Genomic DNA, 24,609 nt, shown 5'->3' with positions numbered 1-24,609 from the left:
GGCATGATCTTAAAGTTATAGAGCATGAACATTTACACCTTACATGAACCTAAGAGATCATGGGCAAAGTGAGTACATTCTAGAGTTTTAGACAGAAAAGGGAGGAGGGAGACTGACCTGTCGAGTCTCTTTGCTTAGCAAAAACACCTTGGCAGTTAATGTGTTTCCCCGGTTGAATCCAAGGTTTGGCTTGGTGGTATACTTTGAAGTTGAAGTTACACTTCTCTGACCAGTGTCTGAAGAAAGTAATATTGTCATACAGGTCTATCTCACAGGTAAACATTAATGCGCTAGCAAGCTAATGTTTAGCTCATGCAAGCTAATGTTCTCCGACGCTAGCAGGAGCTAAGCGGGTTAAGTTGATCATGTCCTTCCTCAGATGCACCATAAATAACATTAAGATTCTTACAAGGATCTTATAAGCTTTTTCTCTTAATGTTCTTTCTTTATGAAAGGCATAGATGCTCAAGTGAAGCGATGTTCCATCTTGTAGCTTCTTCCAGCCTCAGCTCCACAACAATACCTCATTTACTGGAAAAAGCAGGTAGCTGTTTCATCAGTAAGAGGCAGTAATTCATGAATTACCACATGAGGTCCTACCACTTGCCGGGTTTTTCTAACAGGGAAGAGTAATTGATGCTACACAGCCACTTCTTTACAACGGCGTTGGGATAGCCCAAGTCTCACTTTGGGAACCCTTTTCATAGCATCACGGTAAAGATGCTGAAAAACACATTCACTCTTAGTCCTTTGTCAGAAGACTTGTGGCTATCAAGGAAGTAAACTTACAAGTAAACCTAAAAATTAAAAAAGGAAAATTTACACAGCAGCAAAATGACCTCGATCAATAGATGCATCTTCTAAGACTACATGTGACCTTTATTAAAGCAGGATGAGTTACAGTGAGCCAGCTGAAAGTACGGCCATATCTTCTAGACATTAAGGGAAATACTGAGGGTTTTGCAAGTGTGAACTACAGAATCAGAGGCATTACTGATATAGTGTTGAAATTTCACATAATGTCTCTAAGTGAATCTAGAACTACACTAACTGGCACCTTACAGCAGGTAAATGTGGAAACACAGGCAGTGGCTCAGTTCCACAGGCCTCTCTGCATACCCAGAAAGGGTCTATATCCCTTATGCCATGGTCACCACCCTGCTGGAGGTGCTCCAGTTGTGCTCATTGTAAAGACATTACATCTATTCATTTAGCAGACACTTTTCTCCAAAGCAACTTTCAATGAACTCTATGTAGTGCTATCAGCTCACACACCTTATTCACCAAGGTAACTTACACTGCTAGATACATTGGGTCACTCATCCATACATCAGTAGAACACACACACTCTCTCTGGCACTCACACACAATGGGGGAACCTGAAAAGCATGTCTTTGGACTGTGGGTGTAAACCAGAGCACTTGGAGGAAACCCATGCAGACACCGGAAGAACATGCAAACTCCACACAGACTGAGCAGGGATCGAACCCACCTCCTCTCACACCATCTAGGCACTGTGAGACCGCAGCACTGCTCACTGGGCTGCCGTGCCACCTTGCAACTGTACAAGTTGTGCAGTTGAAAGCATGCGCCACATTAAGTGTACTGCTATAAGAAGCACATTTATGCATATTACATTTTGCAGCTATTTGCGCAAGAAGGATAGTTCCCAACAGGTTATACAATCTTCTCATTTCAAAGTAAAGCACTATTAAACAATTGATGCCGATCCTATCAGTTGTGAAATAATAATGGCAACCTTATCCAAATACCCTCAAATTTCTGGAAGCAGCAGGTTCATATGAGGCAGCCTTTCCCCCCCTTTTTTTTTTCCTTTTTTCTGGTGGTTTTGCAACTGTTTTTTAAATGAAGACATGTCATACTTTAGTTTCTTTCCACTTTGTTTAATGCTCTTGTACGACCTTGCTACACATACAGATCAGCGCAATACATTTCTTCTCAGACCAATTCATTTTGTACCGTGCCCTTCCTACTTGGTTGCCTTCAGAAAGACTCATGAAAAAGGCTTAAAAGAAACACGCAGCAAATATCATATCAAAGTTGTGCAGTTGAAAGCATGCAGGGAAAAAGCCAGAAGGAAACAGAGGATTAAATGTAACTCCCAGGGTACTATGGGGCCAAAAAGCCTCAGAGAAATTGGAGAAGGGACAGTTTAAGGTTATGACATAATCATAAAAGCAACAGCACAAAAAGGCAGGGATGAGCAGCCAACAGCATGGACCCCAGCACTCTGCAAATCTGTCCGTTTTAGTGGCAGCAGGTGATTTATTCATTGTGGGAACTACAAAAAGCCTACATCTACATCTGGCACATACACACGAATGTGTTTTGATGAGCAAGTAGGGGTAAAACCCCTTAAGAGCCTTGTAAGGAGGTAATAAAACATTAAAGTCAGCTCTAAATTTTACTGAAAGTAAAACATCATGTTTTCTGGTTCTTGTTATAATCCTTCCTGCAGCATTCTTAACTCCATGTAATATAGTAACAGTAATATTTAAAATCCATAAAGACAAGGCACTACAGTCAGCCAGACTTATCTGTAGAACATTTCTGCACATGAAGCCAGCAGAAATCTCTTTGATTTCTCAATATTGTAATGCAACAGAAAGAATCTGCTGGAGAATTCATGACATTAAATGAAAGGTCCTGGACAAAAATGCCCAGATTCTCAATGCAAACACTGATTAAAACGATCAGGCTGATAATAAACTATCGTTTACCTGTCTACCTTATTTGTGTCTCATTAAGTGATAATTAATTTTATACCTCTCTGTGAGTCTCCCTGGTACTGGTCCCAGCACTGAACCTTGGGGAACCCCATGTTTAATCAGATGCACTGATAACGGGGTACCACAATAGGATGTTTGCACTGCTAATACAAATAAGTTGCAAACTCCTTAAGCATGGGCAAAGCAAGTCTCCAGGCCGTGTCCAGAAGAGACATAATAAGTAGCAGAAAAGTGTCGAACAGTTTATTTGGAATGGGCTGCAGCAGGCGGGTTTGTTTTAAACGATCGTTTCAACTTCTTGCTCTTTAACTGTCCAAAAATTGCTCTTGTCTGCCTCTCTGGACAGTGCGAATGGATGATGGACCTGAGCCGTAATACAATCCATTTCATTGTTAAAGTAATCCATGAAATCATTGCTTCTGATATTAAGCGAAATACTAACTTTCATATCTATTTTCCTGTCAGGGAGTTCAGCCGCAGTTCTGAAAAGGAGACCACGGCCGTTCCTGTTATTTCTTAACATCTCGGCGTAATAGCGGCGGTGTGCTGTGCAGAAAGCTTTTTTGTCATCTGCAATGCTGTCAAGCCCACGCTGACTTGAAGATTTGCATTTTAGGAGATTTCCATTTGCTCCCTAATGTACAATAGTCCAAATTTAGGAAGTGTGTTGTATTAATAAACCAAGGAGAGAATCTAGCAGTTCTGATTACCTTAGTTTTTATAAGAGCTACTAAATCTAAGGCTTGTCTAACAAGGGGATTGAGATCATCCTAATTCATTAGCTATAATAATCATAACTAAACTTTGAGGATTTATGATACGTCAGCAAACTGTGAAGGAACATCACTGTTATGGTGATCCAATTTTTAGAAAACATCATCAGCCCTGTGCTTCTGGGATAGACTCTGAAACACAGCAACCCTACATTCAACAAGTGCTTATTGATAATAAACGAATGAATGAATGAATGAATGAAAACATAACTTTTAAAGAAAAGTTATAAATATCTTTTTGTTACAAATGTTATAAAATGTGTTGGTATTATCATGGATAAAATGCTCTTTTGATATGTCTACGTACGTGTTTTAGGGTTCCAGTGAAATGCAAAATTTCAAATTTACATCTACAAATTGTTTCTTTTGACACAGTATTTAACCAGTAAAAATGTTATTGCAATAAAGTTATATTTACGGGGGGCACAGTGGCACAGTGAGTTGGACTGGGTCCTGTTCTCCGGTGGGTCTGGGGTTCAAGTCCTGCCTGGGGTGCCTTGCGATGGACTGGTGTCCCGTCCTGAGTGTCCCCCCTCCCCTTCCAGCCCTGCGCCCTGTGTTGCTGGGTTAGGCTCTGGTTTGCCACGATCCCATATGGGACAAGCAGTTTCAGATGATGAGTGGGTGTGTGTGAGAGTTACATTTACCAATTGAAAATATATATTTACCGATAGCGCATGGAATTTTCTTAATTGTATTCTTTTCAAATTTGCCATTGTTCTAACACATTGTTCTAATACATAAAAGCACGACTGAATAGTGAACGCTGAGCTGCTCGGCAAGAAGCCCTAGTACTTTTTCCGATTCACAACATTCGTGAAGTATTTCACTTGCACACAGCTGATGCAAACAACTTTATAAGAATAGAAGTGCCCCTGTTCCATAAGCGATCAAGTCATTCTGCCGAATGTTATCAAATGAAATTTCAAACTCACCTAATGTAGGGAGTTGAGTTCAGTGCTGCAGTGACACCGACAGCAGGTGCTGTGCTTGAGAAAATCCACACATTTTAAACAATTATCTGTTGCACAGCAAAATTTCAGACAACATGGAACAACAAAAGCAGCCAAAGTTTTCTGATAACAACATAATAGGCAAGAAAAAGTAATAAACCAAGTCAGTTGTGAAGGATACTGTATATTGTTTATTCTGAATGAATATAAATACTGTAGATATTAGTTATAGAATGTGTTGTTACTGAGCAACCATCAGGCATTAAACATCAGGTAGAAAGAAACATCCAGTTAACCTTCATGTGAAAAGGAACAAAATCAGTGGGTAAGAGCTGCAAAATATTAAGCTTTAACTTTTACCATAGCTTTCAATGGCATTCAATACATATATATAAATTGCATAATTATATTGTAAATATTATATATATGTTCAAGCTACTTTTATAGAGGACTTTTCACAAATAAAACGTTGGCTACACATAATACTACAGTAACTATGTAATTATTAAAGCTGTAAGTGAGCTAAGTGGCTACAGAGGAAAAGAACAAAGAACTCCAGACCAAAAGTCAAGGCAGGAAAATATGTATATAAAACACAATCTTTTTTAAAAATTTTGGTAATTTCAAAATCTATTTTGCCATGGTGTTAAACAAGAGTTTGAACCTGACATACAGTACTTGGACTTGAAAGTTTTTTTGTTTTAAATGAGTTTTGCAGGTAAAGAAGATATCCTAGCAGTCCTTGGCATAAATCAGACTGGTGCAACTTCGGTGAACACGGCAATATTTATTGTTGAATAAAAAGGATTTACACTGTACATCTCATAAATAATTAAAAAATAAATCACATACTGTACACACAATTGTTTCCAGTTTGCTTCTTGTTCCTTAATCAGTGCAGAAACCGCCACGGAAATTTACACTAAACAAGCTGGGTTTTTCATGTAAATCTATAGCAAACCATATCGAGTCGTTTGTGTTCTGCGTCGCTCTGCATTTGTTCTCTTGAATCTGAACGGAAAGCGTAGGTGTTCCAATGTGTGTGTGGACACACCTCATCCATGGAGGTGTTCCAGGAGTCAGCAGGGCGTCACACTCTCACAAGCAGTACAGTGACATGTGCCTGCATGTGTATGTCAGCAAGGTGTCTTCTCCCATATTTCTTAGATCTAACCGACCATGTTCCTCTCAGCATCTTTGCAATTATTTAAAAATTACGCTCATAAATAGAACACACTGTTGTATCAATAAACGATTTGTTTCATAAATTATTAGCTTAAACTGCTCTTTGACCTCTCAGTTATTCTGTAACACTTGGCCGTGTCTTGTTTGACTCATTGAGCAGTCATTGACTCATTTTGAGCAGTCATTGACTCATTTTGTTGTTCTCGCGATACCTTTTTCCAATAAAAACCACAATTCACGGTCAGCAAAATACTAAATCAAACCGGATACCAAAACTTTAAAATATGTAAAAATTCAAAAAGTAGTAAAAAGAGAAATGGCAACAGAGAACTATTGATATGTCTGGATTCAATGATGATGATGAATGATGTCATTGACTCATATATAAAGTAGGAGCATAAAACAGGAACAGGAATAAAAATATCATTTTCACTTCAATATACACTTTAAAAAAATCAACAGCAGAAAAATATGTGGACTTGTGTATGGGTCTGGATTAAAAAACAGGTTTGTTAGACTGCCTGAATATTTCCCCTGATCGCCTAATATGCATAATTAGAAACAATAGACCTTTTGAGACAACGTCCACATTCTCGTTGGTTTAGAGAGCACGTGGTGGGGTACTTATGGCTTGCGGTCCATATGAGGGCAGCAGTGGTGGAGGGACAGAGCTCAGGTGGGCGGTGGGCCATTGGTGTAGTGCAGCATGGGGTAGAAAGACCTCGCAAAGTTGTTGGAGAGAGCGCAGCGGTAATCGTCCTCAGACAGCGGCACCAGGCAGGTCAGCACAAGCAGCAGCAGGAAGAGCAGGTGGAGGGGGAAGGCGGCTCGCAGCACGCGGCAGAAGAAGGACCGCGGCGGCGACGGGTCCCTCTTCGCTACCCTGCGCGCACAGGAAGTTAGCCACCATAAGGTCAAAGCCCCACTGCACCTCACTTTATTTTTCCCGAGAATTTTTATTTCGGTGTGTCATCCTCAATAAAATACACAACGTGAGTAAGACGCTGCAAAATTTTGATCCGTTTAACAACGAGCCGCAGTTTCAACGTGAGGAAAGTCTAGAAAAATCCTGATGAAGCTCAAACGTCATCGATTTTTAATGAGTTTTCAACTCCTCTACCATTCCGCGTTTGCCGCAGTATAATAAGCACACGCAATGTTTAGAAACGCTGAGCTAACAGATGGCAGGTTTGATGTGATACTAAAGAGAAAAGCAGAACATACCTCAGGGGTCTCGCCTCAGCACCTGTCTCCTCGGACGCCTCCTGCAAACAAAGCCGAGAACACTGTAGCCGCCTTCCTTCAGCATCACATATAAAGACGCTTTTGGCCGTCGCATCTCAGCCTCTTAACTGAACAGCGGACCCCACGGTGGTTCTCAGACTGGGGCTGTGGCCTAGAGGACACTGTGGTATTCTCACAACTAAACCAGTATGGACAGAACGTTTTTCAGTCTTAATTGGCTCCTAAAAGAGACAGAATGTTGAAATTGTGGATGATGAAATTATTTATTCTACTATTTCACCCCAAAATCGCCATAAACGATGCCTAAAATAATAAGAAAGTTGAGTAACTCACTAAAACAGAATACATAAAAATGAATAAAAACATGATACATAAAATAAATTTAAAAATATAATGATTCTATAAATTAAACTTATGGTGATAGTGTGCATGGACTGACTTGAGGAAGATGAAGGTAATATGTCACACTTACATATATTAATAATTAGAAAATTAACATTAAAAAAATGAGGATGCAAAAAAAGAAAAAAAAAAACACGTGAGTAGGACTGTAGAGCTGCAGAATGCAACTGAGAGCAAAGGTACGCAGTTCCCACAATGCAACACGTCTCACAGTCTCTCTCGCACATCTTGGTGCAAATTGCAAATGCGGTCTCACGTTAGACCGAACATCGTGGGCTGGACTGGATGTCGCACACCAGATAAATGAACCCCAACCACTTAATGATATGAGGAAATTAGTAATTGTGGATCGAACGAGTGAGATTGTTATCGACATTAGATATCGAAAGACCTAGTAACAGAGAAAGTACATACATCCAGGTCCACAAATAAATGCAGCCGCGTGCTTCTCCGATATGCGGGTGGTGCGTACCTTAGGGTGCAAAAGCTGGGTGCTTTCCGACTCTGGGTCTCTATTATTCCCGTCCACCGTTCCTGCTGCCGGAGACCAGGAATTCTGCAACACGGTGTGCAACCGTGTTTAAAACGGCTCCAAACGCTTCAGCACCTCACACGCGACCACTTAAAAACACCATCTCTCTAGGCTAAAAATGTGCCGCTTGGTGCCAACTGGTGGTATGAAACAAATTAAGAGCTAATCTCTGGAAGAAGAGAAGAGATACTGTATGAAATGTAGGAAAGCGATGTTGGAAAACAAAACATACCAGCCGCCCCTCCAACACTCGCAGGTCATGGGCCACCTGGCGCAGCAGCAGCCGGAGTTTGTTGGCGATGACGTGCACCTTCTCCTTAGCCTCCACGCTGTCTTCGCCCGACGCCTCCAGCAGGAGCTGGGAGGAGATCTCCTGTAGGGAGCGTACTTGCTGCCGCCGCCCCAGCAACTCCTCCTCCAGGCCCTGCCAGGAAGGGGCACAACAGACCTGTTAGCGCACACACCGAGGAGCATAAAATGAGTCTTTTCTGGTTAGAACTGCACGGAGTATGAGGGCACCTCATTACCGTGGTGAAAGTGAAAATACTGAAGTATGCACACCATTCTTTGGTTTAGAAAAATGGCTGTAAGGAATTCTTTAAAGCGGAGCCGCGGCAGCATGTCTGGGTGAAAGAGCATCAACTTGGAACCAGTAGGCTTCCCTCACCCTAAGGGTGGCCTGTTGCTCCACGAGCACAGAGCGGTCCAGGGAGGGCTTGTGGACGTTCACAGCGTAGCGCTTGCTCTCCACGCGGGCCAGCAATAGAAGCAAGGAATGCAGGGTCTCGTGGAAGTCCTGGCAAGGGAGAGGTGAGGTCAAAGGTTAAGAGTCACTTTCGGTGCTTAGTGTTTAAGCCGTTTGTGTGCTTACAATCAGATAATGTTCTAAAACCCACTACCAGCCTTACCAATCTCTCCTAATCTTTGAAACCAACCCCCTGGAATTATCATCTTTCAACTGAGTTCAGTCCTTTTTGTATAACAGCCCCAAATCAGGCAGTTAGTGACTGCAACATATGACTAGAGGGCTGCCAAAATAACTCCTAGAAGGGAACAGCTGCTGGAGGCAGGAATGTAGACTCAACTGCTTCAGGGCAACATCCCACTGCATTACTGGGTCAAGTTGCAAGCAATTTAGGTCACTTTGTGTAAAATTGTCATTTTTTATTTTCTCCAGCTTTCCTGCGCCTTATTGAGTCACAACACAGCTCACCTGGCACTGCATGAGTGCGGCATACAGGTGCTGCTCCCAGCTGTCCAGGCCCGCGCAGGCCTGCGCCCAGCCCTGGTTCATCTTGTGTAGGCCTTCCTGCAGCTCTCCTGCCTCCAGAGCACCACCTTGCTGGAGCTGACGCCCACTCAGGTTCACAGAGATCATTACCACCTTGTATCGGTCAAAGGACTTCTGCATCTCCTGGGATTGAGGAAGCCACGAAGAGGAAGGAAATAGCATTTCCCTGGGATGTCTTAATTTACAAACACAAGTACAGATGCTGTCGGGCTGTCAAGATTTCAAAATGCTCGACTAGGACAACACTGCGTAATTTTGATTTTTTAATCAGACTCATTGTCTGTCCAGATAAATTGAACAGACCATGAACTATTAGGATCTCAGAAGCATAATTAGCATAATCTTAAACTGGACAGTGAGGACCTTACCTTGAGCTCCCTGACACTGGCTTCCACGTCCTGGATGCTGGTGCACGCCTCCAGCCTCTGCCGTCTTTCCAGCTGAGGAAGCACGTGGTCCAGCCAGGCCATGATGTCACTCAGGTCAGAGGTGAGCTGCTGAAACTTCTGCAGGTTGTGTTTGATGCGCAGCTGGTCACTCAGTGCCTGGGCCTCCAGCAGCTCCCAGCGCTCGATCACACCTGCGGGGCCAGGGTGCCACAGCACATTTGACATGGGCTATGCAGACACACCATGCTGCTTTACATTAGTGATCTATGACTATTAGCTGATAAATGACCAGCTAACTGTCTCCTGGGTGAGACCTGGGGCACGGAGTACACGTACCTGACTGCTTGTCTGCATTGCCCAGGCCGGTGAGCCCCTGCTCATCGGATTGCTCTTCATCGTTCAGGATTAGCTTCACCCGCTTCACTCTGTCAATGCTCCCACTGCACTCCATCATCAGCTTGGCCTACAGGGGGAAGCACCGAGATCACGAACAGTTCAGCTCACAGCCTGGCTAAGTCTGCGCAGCAGGCAGTAGCACATGGGGAACTGCCATCTCCCCAAATGAAGAGATGAGCAATAGATATGACCAGTGAAAGTCTACGGTGGACTCTGCAAAAGGAGACCAGAGTTGAACAGAGGCTGGTGTTCTTCAGAATCTTCCCAAGGTATTTCAAGCTTTTTTTTGCATCTTGTATCACAAAAATATCAAATAGCTGTAAATCAAAGAGTAAGACTGTTGCTGTGTCATACCTGGTCAATCATTGGATCAGACAGATTGTACCTTAGGATGTCACTCTCTGTTTTTCATGATCTTTTACGTTGTGAGACCAGCAGCATCCAGATGATGGGAAGAGTATGAGATTCAGGGATTCATCACTTAACCAGACAGGCGGGGCAAGCAGACTTACATAGCCCTGCTGGTAAGGGGTGCTGGTATTCATAGGTGATGAGCCAAGGCTATGAATCTTGTCGCTGGGCGGATGCTTCCTGTCCTGGGGCTCTGGTGAATGCCACATGGAAGGATCTGATATGGATTTCCCTGAAACCAAAGTAACCGACAATCAGAGCCAGCCGTGGACCCGACTAGTGGTCCAACACTGACTCCAACACTTCAAAAAAGGTGTTGCCTCTAGCCACAGATGAACGATTAATACACAGATATGTTCAACTTGGATGTTAACACATGCAGGATAAACCACATCAAATTTTAGAATCAAAGACAAACGTGCTTATTCTGCTGTATATTCATGCAACATCTAAACAGTGACACTTGAGATTCGCCAGGTGCCCAGCAAAGGATGCACCCGCATTCCCCTGCTCGCCTGGGGGTGAGAGCCCTAACGTCAATACAGCCTTCACACCTAGACACCAGAGTTCAAAAGATCAGAGTTCAGAAAAAAGCTTCTGGTGACTCTTGGCTTTGGATGTAAATGGCCAAGAGGCAAGGTGAGACCTGGTTCCCTTCACTGCCTTTTCAGGTTTGGGGAGGTGGACACAGTGAGGAAAAAAGGACTGGGGATTGGCTGTGGGAGGGAAGTGAGGAAGGATTAAGGGGGGACACTGATGCTGCGATGGTTATATGAGTGGGTGGTTTGTGTCATGCCAGACCATAACCAAGACGGCACAGACACATGCATAGTGCATACCCAAGGCTGCCTGCAGCGTTTTGGCAGTCGCCTTTACAAAGGACTCTGGGTTTTCAGTGATTTCTACATCTGCAAGAGAAGAAGGGAGGCATCTGGCCTTGGAGGGTAAAGGCCATAGTGAGGGAGGGTGGGAGGGCAACTGCAGTGCCATCCACAGGTGACCAACCTCCCTAAGGAACAGCAGCATTTGAGCAATTACCTGACAGGGCACTGTAGAAGGTGACATCATCCTCATCCTCTGGTGAAGAGGAGCCACCGACATCCCCTGTGTGGTCCCACTCGAGGGGGATGGAATCCACACTTGCAGGTGTTTCACGACCTGATCTCTCAAGAGGTGGGGGAAGCAGGTGACACGTGGCCTGGCGGCCTGCCAAACCCCCACCTTCATCCCTCCAGGTTCCCTCAACCAGTTCCCCGGAGTCCTCCACATCTGTGTCTCGGTCCGACAGGTCTCTCTCCTCATCCAGCACCTGCACGAGAGGACCGTAGTTTGAGAACTGGACTGCACACCAGAAGCTTTCAGATCACAACAGCAAGCAACTGTATGCTGTACCCTTGAGAAAAGCAATTACATCACATAACTGACCTTTCGTGAAAGTGTCTAGTAATAAAAAAAAAAAAAAAAAAAACAACAAGAGGAGGAGACATTCACGCAGCAGCTAACAAGAGAGGCTCTGAGAGACACACACAGAACATGAAGCACTGACCGGCCGGCGGCTTGTAAGGCGGTGGTGAAAGCGGGCCACTCGGCCAAAGACCTCCTGGCAGTAGGAGTGCAACTCCTCCAACTCGTCCTCGATGAGCACGGCATCCAGCGGGGCCGACTTTTGGATCAGGTTCTCCCCAAACACAATCAGCTGGTCGATCCTGTTAGTATTGAGGGTGATTTCCTGCTGGAAGGCCTGTGAGAGGAACAGATGGGTGAGCGGTCAGGGGGCGGAGGTGGCGCGGGGCTGTACCTTGTGGGATGTCGGTGGAAAGGGCGGAGGGCTCACGTCGAGCTGCCGCATCTTGTCGTGCACGTCGCTCTCAGAGAAGTGTTCCACATTGGTGAGCTGCAGGTCCATCTCTGTGAGCCACACCAGGAGGGCCTCCCGCGTCCCTTCAAACTCCTCCCGCTGGGACGTGAAATGCTGCAGAGGAAGCAATCGGTTAGGGAGTCGAAGAGGAGAATTGGAGAAGTGGAAAAAAAGTAGAGGAAGAGAAACGGGGAGATGCACAGAAACAGGAAAAAGAGGGAGGTGGAGAATGAGCATGAGGCACTGGAAGAGGGTGTGAGACACAGGTAATCATAATGTAGTTGTTTTTCTGCTCATTAGTGAACTTGGTAAGAAGTAATTATATGCAGTTCTTATTCTGCAGAGTAAACAACACTGACGCTTTGGAGAATTAGTAATCATCTGAAATAATATTAACCAGTCCAGGTCAACCGATGGGAAACGACGCTATTTTAACACGATATCCAGAATTGCACATCCAGTCACCGGGACGTTACGTCGTCTAGCTCTCCGCACTGGTCAAACATATTGTCACACTGGTGGGAAGACCGTTTCAACATATAAGTCCGCCGAACCAAGCGATCCATGTAGTTCTCCGTAAATGGCAAGACGAGGGGTGCGAATGCCATCCATCTGGGCATGATGTGTGTAACAATAGCGATAACCGCTCAGCCGGAGACACAAGCACCCCCTCCCCTTGGTGTTGTGCTTTGACCTACATCCTGGAGGCTTACAGCCAACCAGGCTAAAACCTCTCCTCTGAGCCGGACCCAAGTAAGAATTCGGCTCCCCCATCATACCGAGCGTATCGTAATACAGACCACAAACATAGCCAACAGAAGTCTACGAGAATGGCAAAAAATAATCTACTAGATAAAATACACAATACATACTCAACAAAATGATTGTTTGATCAAATGTTTTCCTCCTACATTAGCTATATTTGCATGGTTCACATGCCAGAATGCTTGCAGAACACGAAAGGCTCACCCAGACTTTATAATCCTCGCTGATCCTCACCTTGAGTCGGCGCAGTATGGCGGTCACACGCCTCTGCAGCACATCCCAGCGCTGGTTCCCCTCCTGGACCATGTGCTTGAGCCGACTGGCAGAATCGGTGCGGTTCTCCCGGGCCAGCCGCCGATACTGCTTGTTCACCAGCTCCAGCTGAGTAAGTCGCTCGTGGACCTGCCTTTGAAAGGCCTAGAGGAGAGCAGGTACACAGAACATTAAACATCTGACCTCAGAGTGACTTTTTGGTTTGCACTTGTGGGAAACAGGATAGGGGTAGATCTCCTCTCCTAATGCTATACAGAGAACCACAACACGGTGTGCGGTACGCTACGAGTCAAAAGTTGGAGCGCACATGCAGGGAGCGAGGTTTTCTCTACTTTTAGTTTAACAAGTTCGAGCAGGAAATGAATTGACGTGCCATCCAAGGTCTTCCACAGCAATCCACAAAGGTGTTGGACACCTGTGGATCGTCTTCCTTCCACTCTTCTGTCCAATTTAACCCATACAAGTGTTGCCGTTTGCTCAGGTGAACTCAAACTTGTGACGAACTGTACACTAAGACTAAGTATCTTCACGCTGTTTTAGCGGATGGAGCAATTGGTGGGTGCGGGCATCAAGACTGACCTCAAACTTCTTTAGCTCCTCTTTGGCACTGGTGTACAAGACGTCAGCAGAGTTGGGGTTAGCCGCGGTGATCTCTGCCGTCTTCAGCCAGTCCTCAAAGCGGGAGTAGTCCTCCAGGAATTTACACCACAGTCTCCACGTCTCCTCAATCCTGCAGCAGCACATGGATGAGAGGAATGCTGAGTGCGAACTGTGAAAGTACTGTGATACTGTACGTAAGTGAGGTAAAGCCCAGCTGAAGAGAACCATGGCACGGAGCCCACCTCATCCTCCTCTCCATGGACATGGCGCAGATGTTCCTCCAGCGGCGGTCCAGACTACGTGTTGTCTCCTGGATGGACTCGCTCTCTGCTTCGTTGCTGCATGCATCGCCATCCCGCAGCAGCACCTCGCACAGCGACAGCACGGAGGCCACGCCCTCTGTGTGCTGCTCGATGTCCCGCTGCAGATCCTGACCAGGGACGTGAAAACAAGTTGAGAACAGCGCTTTCCCCACATATCCTTGGCTGAGAACTCCATCACTGACAGAAGGCCTCTCCATACCTTCAAACACTTGAGCTAAGAAACATCCATCATCTCAAAAACCTTGTGCCTGGACCGACGCGGGCCGTCGGAAGCTCACCTGCTGCTCGGCCAGCTTTCGTTGGATCTCGTCATTGTGGCAGACGCTATAGACCACAGGCTTGGCCAGCTCAGCCTCAATTCGGGACAGCCAGGTCCGCAGGTTACTCATGTTCTTATCCAGCTGCTGCACCGTCACCAGCGTGTCCTTCAGCTTCCTTACTCTGCATGAACGCACAGAACGGGGTAGAGGCCTCGTTAACACAAAGATAGAGAGCTACACAAAGACACGTATAGAAAAGAGAAGAAGGCATGTTACCACACAGAGAGAAAGAAACATAATAGGGAAGAATCAGTTGCCACACTGAGAAACATACATAAAACAAGGAGAAGGTCGTGTTACCACAGAGAAACACACAGCGAGGATGCAGCTGTATTACCATATTGTACACACACACACACACACACACACACACACACACACACACACACACACACACACACACAGAGGCCAGGCTTGTAGTAATCTACATAAAGACCATCATGAGAACATCATGAAAGGCTGTGTCACCTCACAAAGTCCTACTATCGTCTAACTACACACTATCGTCCGATCTTTAATAAAAATGGATCCAAGATGCATCCTCTCATCCTTGTTCACGATCTTCCTAAAAGACTCTGAGCCTCAGTCTGCAGCCTCTTTACTCCAGTCTACTGTGCGGATTTGACCTCTGACCTAATGACACACTCTTAAACCAGATTCTTGCTTTGGGTGCATAACATAAAGGGGATAAAGCCAAAAATCCATCTTTTATTGCCCATCTTATTTCCCATCTGAGGTCCGAGATGTTAGCCAAAGCCCAGCTGAACGGTGAACCTTACTCCAGCCATACTCCGTCACCTGATGCTATTAAAAGCACCCTCCAGGTGAGACAACACGATGCGACGTTACTCTGTACCGGAGGCATTAATGTTCCCTTGATTCTTGAGCCTACAAACACAGAACCACCATCTGACAAAGAGATGCAGGAACACAGCACAACACCCTACAGGAGCTGCTCAGCGCAGATCAGATATCAGGAATCCACGGCAACAGCACAGCCATCTTGGCTCTGCCTGAGGTCCTGCTGTCCCCGCAGCGAACGCGCTACCAGGAAGCGGGGACGGCGGTGAGCAGTCCGTGCACCGGCCAGAGGTTGCTTCTGAAGGAGAACAGCCCAGCTTATAAGCCGAGGATGCGGAGCATCAGCAGCAGAGACGCACGCCGACAAAACGCAGCCCAACCCCCCTCCCTCTGCCCTTCTCTCCATTTATATCCCTCTCCCTGTCCCTGTCTTGCTCATGCTCTCTCAATACAAACATGTTTCACGTTCCTCAAACCCTGCTAGCCATTCTGATGCCCAGACCCTAGAGGCAGCGTGTCGGAAGCAGGATCGAGGGCATAGCGGTACTTACTCCTTGCGAGACTAGTCCGTGCTGCCCATCTGTGTCCGCCTCTTCCCCGGCTCCGAGATCTGCGTGCCCCCTCCTCCCCCTGCCCCTGACAGCCCCCCTCCTCCTACTTCCATCATGCTGGTCCAGTGGCTCTTATTAGCCTACACGCACGTACAATAGAGCTGGGGATTCCTCTGGAGGGGGGTGGCAGTACTGGGGGAAGTGGCTCTGCAGCACTCACCATGAGTAGTTCAGTAAGACAATGTGCGTGTCTTATACATTCTTATAGCGGCTGAGTCTTCATCATGCAGCATTACGCTATTATACTGTATAATGCAAGAGAAGAAAGCTTTTTAAAGCTTGAAACTGACATTGCACAAACCCCATCTAGATACAGTGCAAATTTTCCTTTGTCAAAATCCTATCTTATTTTATTATAAGAACAAATCATCAGTTGTTATTTTCCAGTAATTTAACACCACTTTAATATCTTATCAATCATTAAATGTCATCACATCTGAATTTTTACACCAGTTTTAACCAATGTGCCACCTTTAGTAGCTAGAGTTGGACTGCTCCTCCCACGAACATTGGTACATTACACTGCCACTGCCACTCTAAGCATTCTCATTCTCATTCCCTCGTTCCAAGTCCTCTGACTGTCAACTGGCATTGTTGTTACTACTGTTACCATTATTTATTGCTATTGCTGTTGCACTACTCACTGTCGTTGTCATTGTTTGGTTTGTGCGGTACTTCTACTGTCTTTGTCCATAGTCTGTGGAGAAGCATTCAGGAAGATTTTCATGATACGCGTACATGGTACTTGTGTATCTATGACAATAAACTTGAAACTTTTAACTTCATTTCATATTAGAAATATACCTTTATTGTTGTCCGCGAGACTTAATTAAACGAGGTGTACAATGTTGCCATGGGCAACACCTACTTAAAACTCTGCACTTTGCACTGAGAATTTATAAATGACAAAAGCAAAAACAACATTGGTTTCCATCTGAGCAGGAGCACATTGCTCATGGGCAGGAAATAATTGACACAATAAAAACCAGGGTGTTCTTCTCCCCCCCAATTGGCTGTCGCTGCAGCCCACAATGGGTTAACCCAGCCAAAAGGGCACAGCACAGTAGGAACTTTGCTGGAGGCACACAGAGGTGTGTGTAGCATGGTGTTTGTACATTGCAGACCTAGAATCAAAGGGAGAGAGCCAGCATCCAGTCAACAGATATTAAGTCAGTAACACATCCATTTAAAAAGGATTAAATGCCTCCAAAATACCGCATACCAGCCACTGCGAAGTCCAGAAACAACCACAACTCTCTTTAGAGGTGTCCAGCTATTGTGAGAGCCTGTTCTTTGTGATGACGACTGTTGCGGCTCAAAACCACGTTCAGGACCCGCATTGGATCAAGTCAAGAACGAACTGACGTTCGTCCGGGAGGAGGAGGTCAGACGGAGCTCACGTGCCACAGCCAGTGGGCAGAGGGGCTACGAACGTGGCGCAAGAAGATGATATTAAGAACTGATTCTGACAGGCAGCTACAGAGCTTGGATTAGACAAGGGTTAAGTCCGTTAAAGTCAGTCCAAGGTAAGGAGGATTACTTGACTCTAAAAGCTGCTTTTAGGACCTGCACATGTAGCGTAGTGACAGGTGGACCCAACAGCCCTACTGCCAATAAGAGGAAGGAGATGCCTGTAGAACATCACAGTACTGTCAACAACAAGGAGGAAGATTCATACTACATTAAAAGAAAAAACTGCTACAATGGCTTAAGAAAATATACACGATTTTTCATACAACAGAATTATTCAGTACAGCAGCATTTTTTCCTGATAACAGCAATTCTACACCCACAGCACGGATTTCATTCACTGCTTACTCTGCCTTTTCTTATCAAAGCACACCGATGCTTTTTCCCCCCACAAGAAAACAAACGACTATACAGTTTACCTCCTATCACCAGTCCGAACCACAACGAATACAGTAAACCTAACTCACAACTAAAAAGTACTAACTTTGAGAATTTAGCTATATTATCTGAATGAACATCACTAGAATTTTCGATTCACTCTCCTACACAATTCATGATACCAGTTTTAATAATTTGGCTCATATGTTGTTGTCACACAAAAAAAACCCATATTGTGGTTAATTTTAAATTTTTGGTGATTGGGATTTTTTTGTCCGACAACAAGTAATATAAAGAATTTGTCTAATGGTGATTTCATGGTGTGAATTAACATTGATCGAAGGAAAATCAGCGCACACCAAATAATACGATCGAAAAGGGTGAAAAAAGAAGACTCTGGGGCTTGAGGTCTGTTGCCTTTGGCGATGAAATGGGAAAAAGGTTCTCAAAAAAGTTATACTACTACTGGCCACACACACACACACACACACACACACACACACACACACAGTAAATGCTAACACTGTAAAATTTATTCATTCCAAAGCAGTCCTGAGGGCATCTGCTAAGAGCTACTCCTTTTGGGGATTCAACCACAGCACAATCACCATGAGAATGTGCGGAAAAAAGCCAAAACCTGCTGCACATCTGTCCTATAATTTCTGTCCAGCATTCCCACACAGACTCGGGCCATGTGGCAGAGAGTAGCTGGGATAATGAAACATGTTTTGGACACAGTCCAACGAAACGCTCTCCGGCCGGGCCTCGAAACACTCCCCCACTCTTGACGACAACCTCCGTCTCTCACTGCGGCGTCGCACGCCGGGGCCCCTGCGCCAAGCTCCGCAAATCACCATGGTAACCAAGCAATCAACAGGATGCCCAAGTTCTCCCGGCGCAAGAGTATCACTATGGTTACATGAACTCATGAACAAAAGGGGCTTAACTTTTGATGCTTCACATTTGATACAGCTGTATATAGAATATAGAAAGGCATACTGTTTAAATTCGAAGTTGTGAAAGCTTAAACAGAACACAAGACGACCGTGAAACAAAAACTAATCCTTGATTTACAATCTTAAGCAGTAACATAAGAAACAGATCGCTGGCACACGCCAAGCCAGAAGAGATTTTGTGAGTCCTCGACAGATCCTCGGTGACAAGAAACTCAAACCTGGTCTGTTTGCATCGAAGGGGTCGGTGCTCGTTCTACACCTGCTGAGATTCGAAACTACAGAGAGTGTTGGAGAAGCCCCCCATTCCACACCCCTTCAGTCAGCTCCATTGGAAGAGAAAGGCAACAATAAAGGGCACATCTGCCCCACACTGGGGGGTCAGTAGGGGTTGCAGGCGGCCACCACAATGGCCTGAAAGCAGGCTGCAGCTGCATGCAGAACTCAATCCTGGAGTCCAAGCTTGTTGCATAAATCTCCAGCTTGTACTGGGACAAAGGAAGGCGGTTTGTATGTGTCAGTATGAACTGCACCAATCCCTGGTGAACCACTGGTGGATTTACACTGACCTCCTTGTATGGTCTCACCAAAAATGTGCTCTATGTTCTAGGGAACCAGACAACAGACTATGCAGGTAGAGGGTCTGTGGTCGGTGAGTATCCAGCCCAGGGCGTCACCTTCGTTGAGACTCTCTGGCCTCTTAGCTCTAATGTCAGCGGGGTTGACCCCTCCTCGTGTCAGCCACAAAGAGTAGCTGAGCCGTGTGTGAGCAAGCCATATGGCCAGTGTGAGACACCGCGTTAACGAGAACAGGGCAGCGTCTGAAAAGTCTTGGGCTTCAGCCTTGTTGTCCATATGGCCCAAGCTGAAGTATGCTTCCGTAATCAACTGTGACCCTCAAGCTACCATGCTTCCTTCAGCTCACAGCTGCATAGTGAGTCAAAAAATCTAGTTAAGGACCTCAAGCGTGGCCTTTCACTTTTACATGACAATAGGCCTAAAAAATAATAGAAATCTTGCTTAGAAACCACACTCAGGCTGTCATGGCTGTTGAATGATCTTTTCTGTCGAAGGTAGAGCACCGCTGAATTCCATTAGCAACAGAGAAGTGCAAAGAAAAAGTGGAGCCACTGCACTTTTGCTTATGGGGCATGATACAAACAAAGCTTGAGCTGAGAGCTGCGGGGGTGCTATCAGACTGTGGAGAAGGTAGTTCGCCATGTGTTACAGTTGTAAGCATTTCCACTTGTCTGATCACACCCAACATACTGCTAACACATAGCATCTTAAGACGCTCGCTTGGACACGAGCAGGCAAGCACGGAAAAGTCCAGGTGAGGTGAAAAATCATCACCTCAAGTGGGGAAGGAGGGGTCTGTGTAACCAAACTCCTCCATCTTCATAGGGTGGTCCAAACATTGACAGTGCAAGGTGGATGTTTAAGCTGGTAGCAGTTAGGGGGATTTGTTGTGATCCCCGTGGTTTGACTTTGTTAACCCCAGTGACATTTATACATGCTTTGTAGGTGGTGGCATGAGCATCCCACCCCCCCAGTCTCACCTGGCCTCAATGTGGTCAAATAGATGTTGCCAGCGGTCATTGACATCCATCAGCTTATTATTGACCTCAGCTCCCTTGGTCCGGTCACTGGCGCTGATGAGTTGCTCACCTAGTTGCTTTAGGTGGGTCTTGTTCTCGCTGAAGAGGTTTATCTCCTCCATGCAGTCCTGCAGAAGTAGGGGCAGGACAGGTCCATTCTGTCAGAAGTCACCTTGAGCACACACAGACACAGCGACCCCACCCCACCGCACACCCAGCTGCCAGTAGCACAAACAAAGAGACACTTTCCGAACAATGAGGCAGAGTTCCTATGAAACAGCTGCCACCCTATTCACGGGAAATCTTACAGCTGGTAAGCGGCTACTGGGGCTCGTTGACCTGCCTTCCCCATTTCCCCCTTCGTGAACACAGAATCACTGATTTTCCCCCTGCACTCGCTCATCTGAACCAGCCAGTTTGCCATTTATTGAATATTCAGTGCAGGAGCGTCTCTGTTTGCTTTTCTCTCTAAAACAGACTTTGATCAGCTGGAACGGTGCTTTGTGACATCAGCCACAATAACAACCTTTAGCTGTAAACTTCCACATTGAAGCTTCCACTTACTGAATCGCCTCCACCCCCCACCCCACAGAGTGACAGGAGTGCTGATACACCGGTGCAGCAGATTATCCACGGAGCTCAAGAAAAAGATAAGATTATTTTGCAAGACTGGCTTTTGATCGTTCCTTTGGAAAAGCACAATGGACTCATATGGGTTGATCACTAATGACAATCAACACTGAGCTGGATCATCAACGGCAATTCCTTCATTAAGAAAGGAAAAAATATTTTCATATGCAAGTAGAAGCAAGCGTATGAAATTAGTACCAACTCGTAACTTTTCCAGAGTGATTTTTTTAAATTTCATACAAATAATAATTATTACTCTTGTTTTGTTTGGGTCTAAAACACATGGTGTCTTAAGCAGGTGACTGACGCTTCATTATGGCCAGGGCATCACACCATCTCACCTTCTTCAGCTTCTCCACCATCTCCTCGATGCTGAGGTTGGCACTGTGAGCCACCTTGTTTTCCATCTGCGTCAGCCATTCGCAAAGCTCCTTGTTCTTCTCGTTAAAGATGACCCAGGCGTTGAGCCGGTCCGCGATCTCCTGTTTGCGCAGCGACACCTAGGTATGCAGGTGGAGGGGTAGGGGTGGGGTGGGATGGGATGGGAGAGGAAGATCTTGAGCACTGGAGCCAGCGCTACTGAAGAAAGCCCACTCCTCCACTGCAACAAGATCACAGTGGCGTTATGGTACAAACACAAAGCGCTAAAGACATGGCAAGGAGAGAAATTCGTGACACAGCAGTAACTGTTCGCTTCCACAGGTGGGGATTTCATGAGTGAATCTCACAGAGAATATTGCTCTTGAAGGCCACCTTACTGAGGAGGTAAATGCAAGCAGGACTCGCTACTATTTCCAAATGCAGCGTCTTCACTACCTAATTTAATTTACAGCAGTGGCATAACTTGTCAGGTGTTGTGGGAACAAAAATATTAGAAATAGTACTCAATGGACTGAGCTTTAACAAAAACGGAGTGGCGAAATTTTTTCTCGCAAACTAAAGCTCAGAAAGTCCATGCAAACCCAAGTAACACATATCAGTCCTGTTTATGTGTTGCATAACATTGCAAAGGAGGTCTTACTTGATAGAGTGACCTACATCAGCCACTGTTAGTAAATAACGTAATATATGGGAAAAAGAATCAAAATTCTTACACTGGCAGCCTGGTTTTGCTCAGGTGAAATGTGACAATGAGCAAAGGGCCAGTGGGTAACATGGTGGTTAACGCTACCACCTTACACTTAAAGGAAACAGGTTCGAACCTCACCTCCTGCTGTAGTACCCTTGATCAAGGCACTTATCCTAAACTGCTTCAGCAAAAATAGTATACAGTAATACCTCGCCCTACGTCGTTCATTGGTTCCAAAGGGCGCGACTTAAGTCGAAAAACGTTGGAAAACGAAATAACCCCTAAAAAACCGATTTAGATCCCCTATAAACCCCTAATAAGCATTCCCCTTAAGTGTATACGCTTCAATTAACGCTGAAGTAAAGAAAAAACAAACAAAAAAAAAAATCCAAAAAAATGACAGGTAAATAAGACCTTTTTTTATTTTTAAGATATATTTTCTATATTTTAACATTTATTTTTATTTGATTTTATACTTTTTGATTTTTAATGTTTTAGGCTGACCGACGTAAAGTTGCGTCAGCCGGCTGAAGACAAATTGTATGTTTCCATTATATTTAAGAAAAAACCGACGGAAAGTCGAAATCGACGCAACACGAAACGACATAGGGCGAAGAGTCCTTATTAAAATGACAGGAAATATGTCGTGATGAGAACAAGTCAAATGATAACCATATACAACAAACTGGGACATGGTCTCTCTTTTGGAATACTCAAGTACTTTGTGAAACTCTAATCAGCATCACTGCCTTCATTTATCTGTTAATTTCCAAAAATCAGATGACAACAGAAACCAGCAAGAAGTTCCAGCCCAAATGCATTTAACACCAGCACATTTGCATTATTATGTTCTCAGGAAAACAAACCTTTCAGCGAAAGGTCTTTGATTATTTCTGACCAAAAAAAAAATTGCAAGCTCTTCAAACAGGACACTTCATTAGATCAGTTCCAATAAAGAACACACTACATGACTGAGCAAAGTTTGCAACCGTACGTTGTAACTTGAAATGAAAGCATGAGCTTGGCTTCTAAATAAGAGTGTAGTAACTGCTGAGGCCATTCACACCAAACTGGAGTGTTCTCCGGCAGGCATCGAGCTCCGGCAATTTTGCGAGCTATTGTGATCGTGAAGTGACCCCCAACGTGACACCTCCATCTCAAAAAAAAAACAAAGGGCAGTTGCTACACCATCTGCTCCCCCATTCCAGAGCCAGTCTCGCTCTGCAACCTGTTGAGCACCAGCCGACTCCCACCCCTACCCCTCAAACGAATGGCTGGGGGTCCATAAAAGCTCACGCAGTCACGGGGAATGCCAGCGACAGCCCAGCATCTCCCAGCAGGCTTCAGAAATGACAGGCAGCTCCTCTACCAAATGAGATTAGGGCCAAGCTGTTCACCAGGCTTTAGGATTAGATCATACCCACTGCCCCCAGTCTCTCCAGTACAATTTCCTCTCAGCTGACACTGTTCACTAAGCTGCAAAGATTCCTAACATGTAGGGTCATCACTTAGCATAATGTTTCTTTATGTTTATGTATTAATTGTTATGTTTATGTATCAAAAAACAACACAGCATCTATTTCCCCATCTTACTCCTTCTCTGACAACAACTCAACAGAAATAATCCTCGGATTTACATTCCATTAGTGAATTGTGGGAAATCGGACCCTAATTTTTTGTAGCTGAGAGTCTGCCGTCAAAAGAAAAATGAACACCCTTCTGACAACTGTCTAAGCACTCAGGTAGACAAGTAATTTTTTCCCCTTACCATCTTCAAAGGACTGTTTAAGAATCGCAGCGATTGCAGTGATTTATTCTACAGAAAGCATAAACCAAAACACACCATATGGAGCTATAGTAAGGAACCAGCTTTAATCCTCCCATAAATCCAAAACCTTGCAGCGCATCCTTCCCCCGGACAGCCTGCCAGTCTTCTCCTACTGTAAAGCAGCTGCATTTACACACGTAACAGCAATCGTTACAGAATTACAAGAATGCAGTCCAAGCTCTGAAAGGTGTCAGATGTTGTAGTGGTGAAGTATACATGACAGCTTAGACAGTTCCTACTGTGTTCCTGAACAGAGATCTTACCTTCAGGCACAGCTCTTCCCACTGCTGGTGCAAGCCTTCCACCTGCTCGCCCAGCAGCACCGTGTCCTCGCCCATGATGTACTGGGACAGGTCCGTCTTCATGGTGGCTAGCTCCGTCAGCCTGCAAGCCCAGTCCTCGAGCTCACCCTCGCACTCCTGCATATCACACAGCACAAGTAGTCAGCCGGCCCCCGCCACTCGCCCGCCTCTTTCTCCCTGGGCCCCGCTCCAGCCGGCAGGATTAAGGCCTGTGGGACGGAGCAGGGGAGGGGAAGGGGAGGGCTAGAGGGGGCAGGGAGGGGGATAAACCTATAATGAGCTCTGAAGGGTTGGGGTGGGGGTGGTGTGAAAACCCAACGTGTTAGCAGCTTGGCCCTACTGTGTACCTAACTGCCACTTCAGTGCCTTAGCTTCCTCATGGCTGGGGCAGAGGGACAGAGGAGCAGATAACGGTCCTCTCCCACAAGAACAAAAAGAGTGCCCTTGGCCACTACATAATGCAAGAGTGCAGCGAGCAGCGAAGCCTTTGAGAAATCCAGTCA

At 45.4% G+C, this 24,609-nt stretch overlaps 1 protein-coding gene across 2 annotated transcripts in view; it reads right to left on the bottom strand.

Moving 5' to 3' along the window:
* Positions 1-5,014: 5,014 nt before the first annotated feature.
* Positions 5,015-24,609, bottom strand: part of syne2b (spectrin repeat containing, nuclear envelope 2b) — a 107,660-nt gene continuing 88,065 nt past the window's right edge. For both annotated transcript variants that reach the window (XM_029258465.1, XM_029258466.1), the window contains 20 exons: positions 24,068-24,223; positions 21,249-21,407; positions 20,239-20,405; positions 14,425-14,587; positions 14,066-14,253; positions 13,803-13,953; positions 13,185-13,367; positions 12,162-12,299; positions 11,874-12,068; positions 11,366-11,636; positions 11,167-11,235; positions 10,429-10,559; positions 9,857-9,983; positions 9,500-9,711; positions 9,054-9,254; positions 8,508-8,636; positions 8,073-8,264; positions 7,781-7,864; positions 6,886-6,926; positions 5,015-6,544 (listed from right to left, as the gene is read on the bottom strand). In XM_029258465.1, coding sequence (XP_029114298.1) covers positions 6,334-6,544; positions 6,886-6,926; positions 7,781-7,864; positions 8,073-8,264; positions 8,508-8,636; positions 9,054-9,254; positions 9,500-9,711; positions 9,857-9,983; positions 10,429-10,559; positions 11,167-11,235; positions 11,366-11,636; positions 11,874-12,068; positions 12,162-12,299; positions 13,185-13,367; positions 13,803-13,953; positions 14,066-14,253; positions 14,425-14,587; positions 20,239-20,405; positions 21,249-21,407; positions 24,068-24,223 — 3,168 coding nt within the window. In that variant the 3' untranslated portion in view covers positions 5,015-6,333. The remainder of the gene's footprint in view (positions 6,545-6,885; positions 6,927-7,780; positions 7,865-8,072; positions 8,265-8,507; positions 8,637-9,053; positions 9,255-9,499; positions 9,712-9,856; positions 9,984-10,428; positions 10,560-11,166; positions 11,236-11,365; positions 11,637-11,873; positions 12,069-12,161; positions 12,300-13,184; positions 13,368-13,802; positions 13,954-14,065; positions 14,254-14,424; positions 14,588-20,238; positions 20,406-21,248; positions 21,408-24,067; positions 24,224-24,609) is intronic.

This window comes from Scleropages formosus, chromosome 15, assembly GCF_900964775.1.
Source record: "Scleropages formosus chromosome 15, fSclFor1.1, whole genome shotgun sequence".
NCBI lineage: Eukaryota > Metazoa > Chordata > Actinopteri > Osteoglossiformes > Osteoglossidae > Scleropages > Scleropages formosus.
This window is presented reverse-complemented; position numbering and strand designations above follow the sequence as displayed.